This window comes from Setaria italica, chromosome VI (genome assembly GCF_000263155.2).
Source record: "Setaria italica strain Yugu1 chromosome VI, Setaria_italica_v2.0, whole genome shotgun sequence".
Taxonomy (NCBI): domain Eukaryota; kingdom Viridiplantae; phylum Streptophyta; class Magnoliopsida; order Poales; family Poaceae; genus Setaria; species Setaria italica.
The window spans coordinates 3,641,349-3,651,479 of NC_028455.1; the positions used below are offsets into that span (position 1 = coordinate 3,641,349).

General features: G+C 47.0%; 2 protein-coding genes across 2 annotated transcripts; both read right to left on the reverse strand.

The window, feature by feature from the left end:
- Positions 1-2,655: 2,655 nt before the first annotated feature.
- LOC101768036 (translation initiation factor IF-2-like) lies at positions 2,656-3,787 on the reverse strand. The gene is made up of 2 exons (XM_004972663.3): positions 3,062-3,787; positions 2,656-2,961 (listed from the first exon to the last, which is right to left on the reverse strand). Exon 1 carries the CDS (start codon positions 3,641-3,643, stop codon positions 3,065-3,067), a length of 579 nt encoding a protein of 192 aa, XP_004972720.1. The 5' UTR covers positions 3,644-3,787; the 3' UTR covers positions 2,656-2,961; positions 3,062-3,064.
- Positions 3,788-9,105: 5,318 nt separating this feature from the next.
- LOC106804401 (PH domain leucine-rich repeat-containing protein phosphatase 1) lies at positions 9,106-9,842 on the reverse strand. The gene has a single exon (XM_014805409.2). The coding sequence runs from the start codon at positions 9,804-9,806 to the stop codon at positions 9,354-9,356; it is 453 nt and encodes a 150-aa protein (XP_014660895.1). The 5' UTR covers positions 9,807-9,842; the 3' UTR covers positions 9,106-9,353.
- Positions 9,843-10,131: the final 289 nt, after the last annotated feature.

Below are 10,131 nucleotides of genomic sequence, written 5' to 3' on the forward strand. Positions count from 1 at the left end.
AATAACTGAAGAGGACAAGGCACAGGGCAGTCAGCATCAGGAGGCACGCGCCATGCGCAGATCATCAGAGGAGTATATTCAATGCCCGTATTCAATCCCCACCCACTCCATGTACACAGCCATGGCTATCCACTCTCCAGTAGCAGTGGGATTCTCTCAGCTCACCAGCTAGCAGCTGGTGCCTCACCAGACGCCATGAGCCCTACCTGTTTGTCCTCTCTGCTTGCTTACGAATCCCCTGGCAATACTACCAGTATTTAAAGTAGATCTCTTTCTGGCCATCATCGGCAATAGTAGTATAACGCTACTACCAACTACTCATCCATCAGTTGCAGACATGCCATTGCTGGATCAGCATTCGGTGAAACCAACTTGCAGATTGTGAAATTTACTAGAACATTTTAATTTGACGATCGAACGACTCCTATACCTGCTCCACTCCGATGAACATCTTGGAATCTCATCTCATCTAACAATCCAAACAGAAAATGTACAAGTTTACTAGCTAGCTACTTGATCCTTTTACTTTGGTTGATATCTTTCTTCAGTCCACTCGTTCCTCCATCGCGCTAGCTAGTGGTGTACCCCTCCTCGGCCGCCGGGGCCTTCCTTGGGGCCGCCGCCCGGCGGCGCGGGCCCTCCCTTCCCCTTACGCTTCGCCGGAGCCGCGCCGCCGACCTGCCTCTGTGTCGCGCCGGGGCGGCGCTTGGGAGGAGTGGAGGACGACGGCCTCCTTCTTCCCGCCGCCCGCAGCGCTTCCGGAGGAGCCGGCGGCGCCGCGCCCTTGTAGTTGTCGTCGTCGTCATCGTCCCGCGCGCCCATGGCCTTCCCGCAGCCGCAGGCCGCCGCCGCCGCCTCTCCCTCCTCGCGAGGAGGAGCAGGAGCACCCTCCGGCCTGACGGCAGGCGCCTGCTGTTGCGGGTACCCCACCTCGCAGCTAGAGCCGCCACGGGAGGTAGCAGCGCCGATGGCAGCCCAACTGCGGTGCGGCTGCTGCTGCAGGAGCAAGAAGCAGTAGCGGCGTTCCGGCAGCCGGGCCGGGGCGGCGGCGAAGCGCATCTGCAGAAGCTGCTGGCGCGGCCGCAGCAGGAGGAAGAGGGTGCGCGCCGAGGAGGCCGCGGCGGCGGCCATGGCTGCGCCGCGCTCGCTAGGTGCCTGCTGAGTGGAGCGGAGGCTGCAGCCGCCGAGCCTGGCCAGCGAGCGAGCGAGGGAGGCAGCGGCCGGTGCAGTTGCAGACTCCAGCTGCGAGCGCAAGAATATTTATGCGGGAGCGGGGAGCGGCAGGATAGGCAGAGCGTTTGGTGAGCTCATTGATGAGATGAGACGATCGACAATTTTTTTTCTTTCTCATTGACTGACCGGGGACAGGTCAGTCAGTGCAAAGCTGTACAAAGGATCATATTCCTGCTTGAATAATCGAATATGATCCCGCCCAAAAAAAAATTTGTAGAAAGGTGTGTGTTTGGTAGCTCTTTCTACCATTAGCTCAGTGGCAGCGAACACCATGCTGGCCGTGCCGAAATGCTAAAACATCCAATGGTGCATCCAGCATCCGAGTACGAAAAGATATGATATAATATATCCAGCTAAAATTCTGGTAGCAAAAAGTTGGAGATGTGATGTATCACATATATTCTTGTATTGATATTTTCTAATAAAAAATTTATTGAATAACCTTATTGATATCTCATAGACAGGAAAAGAGTACAATACTACGATGCTAAGACGGGCATGCTAAATTAGAGATCTCTCTCCACGAGCCTTGCAAAACTTGATGTTATCAAATACCAATTCCATGAACAAACTTTTATAATGATGTGGCTAGTAAGGACTCACTGAGTAGATTAATTGGCAAGCTTATTGCAAGATTTAGTTTGCAAGATATTTAGTATTTCCCCGATCTATTGTAATTCAAGAGGATAAAAAGGCACTTTTTTTTGGCAATCTGCTTATTAGCTAGTGATATTGCTATAGTAAAATGCTTTCTTCTAAGCTAAACAACTTGCATTATCTTTGTAGATGATGATTACAGATTTGATGAGGGTGAGATTATATTTCATAATTCAGCAAAGTCAACGTATTCCTGTGTGATGTTTCATAATGATATATAGGTGCAAGTCAGACATTTGAGTTTATTATTGTGACGAGTGATGACTCGTATGAGGAAACGTTCACGTGGATTAGTTGGCCACTTGATCATTGGCTCAACTACATGCTGACTGCTCAAGTATAATCAAGGTAGACATTTGGTGAAATCACTTTCTAAACATGCTACCAAAATATACATGTACCTGCAGAAAACATTTGGTGAAATCACATTTCTCGCTAGTGAAATTTACTACTAGAACATTTTGACGTAACAGTACCTAAACACATCGAACAACTTCTATACCTACTCCCATGAACTTTCTGTACAAGCACATCTTGGACTTGGAACCTGGACCTGGTCTCATCAAATCCAAACAGAACATGTACAAGCGGTTCGAGATCTAATCTACCACCCAGTAGCTAAGTAGATGATCTTGTACTTTGATGTGTTCTTGGATGATGCTCTGGTTGAATTGCTTCATCGCCCTAAGCTATGTTGGGAAAAACCCGAGCTCTGCTCTGCTCTCAACTCACGCGAGGAACAGGCGCAGGAAGAAAACACAGTGGTGCGCACAAACACTTGTGGCGACGAACGCCCTTTATTTCCTCTATTTTTCACCCAAAAGAAGTACAACGTACTTATATAGCATGGAATGGATACATCAGGAGCCTGCAGGAACGCACCCACGTCAATCTCCAGCACCACACGCTTGCATGCAGCTAACCTGGTCCACACGCTCGAGCAACAAACTCAGCATGATCTCCTTGCATGCAGCCACCAGACGATCCTGAAGACCCGGCCATGACGCCACACGCGGCAACAGCACGAGCACCACAAACGCTCGTCCCTGAAGACTTGGCCGTATTGCTAACCTGTGCACTCACACACGCACATTCATGAACTAACACAACAACTAGCTAACAGACCTGCATGACATACATGCTAACTACACAAGTCAAGATTAATACTAACAAGCTATGACGACGATGCCGGCGGCGAAGAGGAGGGAGGAGCAGCGTGGATGATTCCTCCCCCACCACCGCGGCCTTCCTTCGGAGGGCCGCCGGGCGGCGCGGGCCCTCCTCGCCCTCTCTTATTATTCCCCTTGGGCTTCACCGGAGCCGCGCGGTTGCCTTGCCTCGGCATGGCGCCTCCGGAGCAGTTCTTGGGAGTGGAGGACGGTGATGGCCTTCTTCCTCCCGCCGCAGCCGCCCGCGGTTTCTTCTGAGCAGCCGGCGTAGCCGCGCCCTCCCTGTCGTCCTGCGCGCCCGCGGCGGCGGCCTCCTTGTCGCCGCCCGCCGCCGCCTCTCCCTCGCTGGGAGCAGCAGCACCATGATTGGTGGGTGGATGTTCTGGCGAGTACTGCTCGCAGCTGGGGCTGGTCCTGACCGGAGCAGCGGTCGCCCAGCGGTGGTGCGGTTGCTGCAGCTGCGGGACCGAGAAGCAGCAGCGCCGGCGAGCCGCGGGCGGCGGCCTGGACGGCGCGAGAGCCAAGCGCAGCGGCAGGAGCTGGCGTGACAGGCGGAGCAAGGAGGGCGCCGCCGCGGCGGCCATGGCTGCGCTTGCTCCGCTTATGGCTGCGTCTACCAGTCTGGGCGAGCGACGCAGCCAGTGGAGTTGTTGCAGCAGGTCCAGTTGCAGGGCACGAATATTTATGATGGACACGGCAATGGACGGCCGGGAAGAAGGTTTGGTGAGCTCATTGATGGGATCATGGGACGAAGACGACGACGGAGGACAGTGACGTGCAGCTCCAACGAGTCCACCACTGGTTTTTACTGATTTGTGCGGTCAAGTACTGGAATCTACAGTGGGAACGGCGACTGAGTCCATCATCATGTAAACGAAGCCTCGGACGAAGGGAACACGCGGGAGGTGACTAGCCCGACGCCGGCGCCGCGGGAGGAGGCAGGTTATTATTAGGACGAAGACGTCGTCGAGATCTAATCGATGGCCCTCGCGTCACGGTCTCACAGGGGACGTGTTAGGGAGGGAGGAGACAAGTGACGACGTTGGAGATAGTGATGCTATCTCTAATGATGATGCTATTTTGGGCCGAAGATGGTCGGTCACTGCAATTTGGCTGGGCTGGGGTGTTGGGCTACGAGATCAATTTATGTAAATAAACACATAAATAAAATTAAGTGTTTTTTTAAAAGAAAATCCATTTTGCTCTTAAAGTCTTTGAATCTCTACCCTCAACTCCGATACTAGCTAGCATAGTACCTCCATCAATTAAGGACAGATTACCTCTTTATTTGTTCATATAACGAGGCAATGTTTTCTACATGTAAATAAACAGTCATGTCGTCAACCTTAGCTAGCTTTCTCCATGTTGCAAGTTTTGCAACCTTATTCTTGATCTCTTATTTGCTAAAGTCATCAAGAGAACACCATTCGCGGATTACTTGCGTGGGAACGCTAGATTTCAGCTCGCACTAGACACTAGAGGGACACAGAGTCACAGACAGGATGCATAGGCTCTGTACTCCACAGGTGTTACACTGTTACTGATTTTTTTTTTTGGGGTTCGATTCTCTGTCGCGAGTGAAATTCAGACAATTTCATCTGGACTTCCTAGTCATTTAAACAAATCCAGCTTCAGTAAAAAAAATGAAGAAAAATCAATGGTAGTATCAGCAAGTCATCTAATCACATAGTTATGTTGGTTATTTTAGTTAGCGCCATCAATATGAATCCTTTCTTCACTGCCACTAGCACCGACTCGAGATCAGTAATCAAGAAGCAGCAGCATGGACGCTTCCACCACGGCCGCCGGCGCCTTCTGCCGGGGACCCACGCGAGGCGGGTCCTCGCACCACCACGTGCGCCACGGCCATCACCGGCGCGGCATGAACCTTGCCGCCACTACCTTCTGCCGGGGAACTAGGAGGGGAGGCTCCTCGCATCACCACTCGCGCCGTCGCGGCCAACGGCGCAGCGTGGACTTTCCCGCCGCCGCCTTGCTTGGGCTCGCCGGGCCCCCCTTTCGGAGGAGGAGCGCCGCCTCTCCTCGCCGTCCGCAGCTGCTGGGCCCGCCGCCGTCGCATGCGCATCCACTCCTCGCGGCACACTCGCCAGACTTATGGCTGGAGGCGCAGCAGGGCGGTAGAGCGCGACGCCGAGGCTGGACGGCACATTCCGCGGAAGCTGCCGCGGGAGCGGGCTAGTTGGCGCAGACGACGGCGACGACATGACTTCCGTGTGGCTTTGCTCGGTCTCGGATCGGTCGTCGAGCTATAGCTAGTAGATGGCTCAAGCTCTCGATCGGTGACCGAAACGATCTCTTGGTCGTGTTCGATCACTTGCGCTGGTCTCGCTTCGTATCTGATGATGAATTCCTTGCACCGATGCATCAGCCGATGGATGCCTCGTTGGATGCCTGCAGGTCGTGGTCGAGCTCTGGTTTATACTCAGAGCATGGGAAGTAGAGCACGGAGCACGAGGGCCAGTTGTATGAAAAGTCGTCCAAGTCAAAGCTTACGCGTTTGCTACCACTTCAAAACTACGTACTGGCTGTAGTCGTGGACTGAGTCACTGGGATTAGCGGCTTACAAAATGTTTTGATCCGGTCAGCGTTGTGGCCGTACGCCCGTTCGTCTCAAGTCTGCTCTATCGCATTCACATGGGTCCGGTCAGTCTGTACCCATGCATGCTGGTGTGGTGGTTCAAAACTAAAGATTGATATATGCTCTTACACATGTCAATTAATTACATTATTCCTTAAAAATACTTATTGCATGTTTTGCGTTGAGAATTCCTTATGCAATATTCCCATATAGTTCATTTTGAATTTTTAACAGTATTTCTAATATTTTTTTCTAGAGGGATATGTAGATCAAAGGTGAAGCATTTTTATTTTCGTATCACTATGGATGTCTGTAAAAAAACATGAACGTCTAGCAATAGATATACGAATTTACTAAGAGACTTAAATTAATTACAAGTGTGTTTTGACACTATTTGCTTGGCCGGTCTGGCCATTAGCATTAGATATTTTGTAGTTGAAGGTTCAACTACCTGGCCAACAACCAACTGGCCCTCGTATCCCTATGAATAGGGCATAAACCAAATCAAGAGCGAAAGCTACCATTATCTTAGTAAAGTTCCATCCTGATTGATGTCGTTGTTGTAAAGTGAGCAAGAAAAATAGACACAAGAAGATCACTCACGTATTACATCCTAATTTAACTTGCTTACAAGAGTAAAATTTTGAGAGACAAAATTGTTCTACATATGATATTTCCTTAACACATGAATGACTATTCCTATATGATCTTTTGCTTTAGGACTAGTTGTAGTAAAAAGTGAAACCGATGCATTAATTGATTTTACTACTACACGTGTCATGAAAATATATTACATTGTACATTTCAACCTCTCTTTAAGCACACAAGCATTATTATACTTCATGACAAGTAATAAATCACTTTGATAACTAAAATGCCCAGTTCAAAAATATATATAACATATGTTTTATGATTGTTTGGTATAATTTTTGTGTAATCCAACTATTTATGTATATGATAAACGAAACAATTAAATATTTAAATAAAATTGAAGATTGTATTTGGGGATGTTATAGTTAGCTAGCATTAACAATAATTCTGAAATCCATATCATGAACATGAACATGATGATGAAACCAATAATTACTCCCTTCATATATTTCTCCCAAGGATTCTTTTTTTTTGTTCTGAACAAATTAAACTAGCTGTTGAGGTACAAAAAGACATAAGTCTATACATATATCATCCACAGAACAAATACAAAAGTAAAGTTCTTCGGTTAATTTTCTGAAAATATATTCGTGCAACTTAATTTTCCAGAAAACGAAACTCCAGAAAACACTTTCTAGAAAATTTTTTGATTTTTTTTCTCATGGCAATTTTAACTCCCTTGGAGTATATATCTTTGTTGGGAAAAGCTAGCTTTCATTTTCTTGAAAAAGGTGCGGTGCTTTTGATATGCCCTGCATGACAAAGATTTGCATTAGGTTTTTGAAAGAAAAAAAGAACACACACCTTGCGTTGGTAGATCAGATCGATTCGAAAGAACTAGAATAAAGCCTAGCAAGATCATGATAGATCATGATCTATCAGTTGTACTTACACACCATGAAGGAGATGGTTGTAGTAGCCCTGCTAGTCCAAATGATCGATCCATGGACGTACGGGGCAGGAGCTGACAGGCGCACTACACGAACATGACACTCTTGTATGTCAACTAGTACCTATTGGATGCACCCACACAAAGGTGATACAATTTCTCTGACGGTAATAGATAACACACTGCAAAACAATGTGTAACACATATTCATATAAAATAAGCAAATCTCCTCTGCATATACTCATATAAAATAAGCAAATCTCTTCCAAATATTAACCATCAAGCCGTAACCAAATGATAATAAGAATTAGTAATGTAGGAACCTAGAAATATAGAAATCTACATTTCATTTTGATGGAATTAAAAAACAACTATTCATTGTTTTGCAAAAAAAGAATGGGTGAAAGAAATATAGAATTAAAAAAAATGTTGGAAAAAATCTTAATTGACGCAAACGTCACAGTGACGGTGTAATACAAACCTGGCTTGGATTTGGATGAAGCACGTGAATGGATAAGATCATCGGATAATGCACAAAATTGTAAATCAACAGATAAATATCTTTGTCACCATTCGCTTTGTTGTTAAGGAGGTGTAAATTAAAATTACATTTTCTCCCCTGAGACACATAATAACTAACTATTTGGCCTTAATTATCTCCATCTAGCAGACTAGCACCACATCCTGCTTATGCAAGGTTTTTCCTCTATTGTAAAAGTAAATAGCTACATGTCTGAAGTCTTACAGGACAACACTACATCACTGGCACACTAGTAGTAATGAGCTCTTGCTTATTTGTGTATATATAGATATTAGAGAGAGAAACATATGAAGTTTGTCTACTTGTGTATTGAGAGTGCGTTAATTCATGTGCTAGTCTATGTAAAATGACATGCTAGGATAAAAAATTAGAGATATAAACTATGCCCACTATCTCATGGAATTGTCAAGTATAGTGCATGGACTTAATATTGGGTCTTATACTACAAGAACTATTACGTATGCATGGACTGAGTATCACACAAGTGTTATACTATGTCAACTATTATGTAAATGTGTGTTTGCATTGGTGGCAAATTGGAGACCCTATAGTTTCCACCGATCCTCTCTAGTTCAACAAAAGTACCTTATTTTGTAGTAGTGAATAATCTATAGTTTGGAATGAAAATTCCCCAATTTTAACATACTAGAAACATATTTGTGCTCAAGGCTTCAAGCAATGACTTCAACATTGCATGCTACAGAACCCAAGAGGTCTGATACTGCAGTCTACGAACAACCCTTTCTTAGGTTGCATCCGTACTCATGCATTGTGGTACAAAATATGATGAAGTACAAGAGTGTTGTGTTAATGATGAAACACAAGTTCAGCCAGCACAAGACAAGATTGTAGCAGATACATAATGTTTGAGTTTCTACACAAAAATCAAGCATGTTGAAGGCTGAATGATTTTTTTTACTTTTCGTCAGTCACATCGATTAACACTAAATTTTAACTTCGTCCGCCCTATGCAAGTCGGTACTATACCTGTTATTACCCAAATTCGGAGAATAGATTTATAACTTGCATATGGAATATCATTAACTAAGCTTTTGCTTAATAGGTGGATGAAAACATTGTTTCCATCTGTTGGTCGAGCATGTTTTCGTCCAATGTGGGGATAAAAATTGAAGGCTCCCCCCCTCCGCCCCCAATGGACAAGTACTGTATCTTTATCCGTCCATCGGATGAACACTCAATTTTCGTATGTTTAGTGAACAAAGAGTCAATTTTCATATGTCCTTTGGATGAAAGCTCAATTGTCGTTCATCAAGCAAACGGCCATCCTATAATCTTGTAATTACTCTATTCGAGGAATAACTCCTGTAAATAATGTATGGAACAGTATTAATGTAAAAAAAACTCATGACTAAAAAGATACACATAGGTAGCAGCACCTATATTATTATTTACTGTACTTTTTTTTATTTCCATTCTCTATTCGAATACCTCTGAATTTCATGTCATGCATACATGTAACTACGGCCTGTGCACGTAACCTTGGAATCTTATTGCAATCTAATTCAGCTTTTATACAAAAGAAAAGAAACAATAGAGGTATTAGGCTAGTAGCTACTAATCTGTCCGTTAAAATTGTGGTTGCTTCGCTTGTCTTTAATGGATGCTTCCACCTTGACCGCCGCGTCCTTCCTTCGGCAAACGGCCGGGCGGCGCCGGGGCTCGTGGCACTCTCTTCGCCGCCAACGTCGGCGCGGGATGAATCTTCCCGCCACCGCCGCCGCCTCCTTCCTTGGGCGGCCGCTTGGGAGGCTGAGGACCACGGCCTGCCCTCGCCGCCCGCAGCTCGGTCGCAGCCGCGTCGTCCACTACCTGACGCAGCAGCAAACCGCTCGCGGCAGCGATGCCGTCGTCGCCGCGCCCTGCCGCTGCCTCGTCGTGGTACGAAGCCGCCGCGACGGGTCTCAGACCTCTCGTCGCCGGCTGCTGAAGGCGGACGGAAGGCGGAGAAGGCCGGTGGAGCGCGCGAAGACCAAGGCGGGAGGACGACGTCCCATACCGCAGGAGCTGGAGCGGGAGGGAGAGCGAAGGGGACGAAGACGACGCCATGGCTTGCAGAGGCCCGAGCTCTCGGTGGTCTGTCGATGGATGGGTAGATGGATGCAGGAAGCTGCCGATGGCGCGCCTATTTGTAATGGATGGATGGGAGCAGAGGACGATGCAGCGGGAGAGGGACAGCCGGACAGGTGGCGTTTGACTTTCCAGTTTTAATGGCTAGTACACACGTGTGTTCAGACACGGAGAACTCGATGGGCACAGGCCGTACGAGGCCAATTCAAAATTTTGTCTTTTCTTTTCTTTTCCTTTCCGAACGGGTCAATTCAAGATTCAGGTTGACTTTGATCTGGTCACTGGTGTGCCGGTCTCCTCCGTC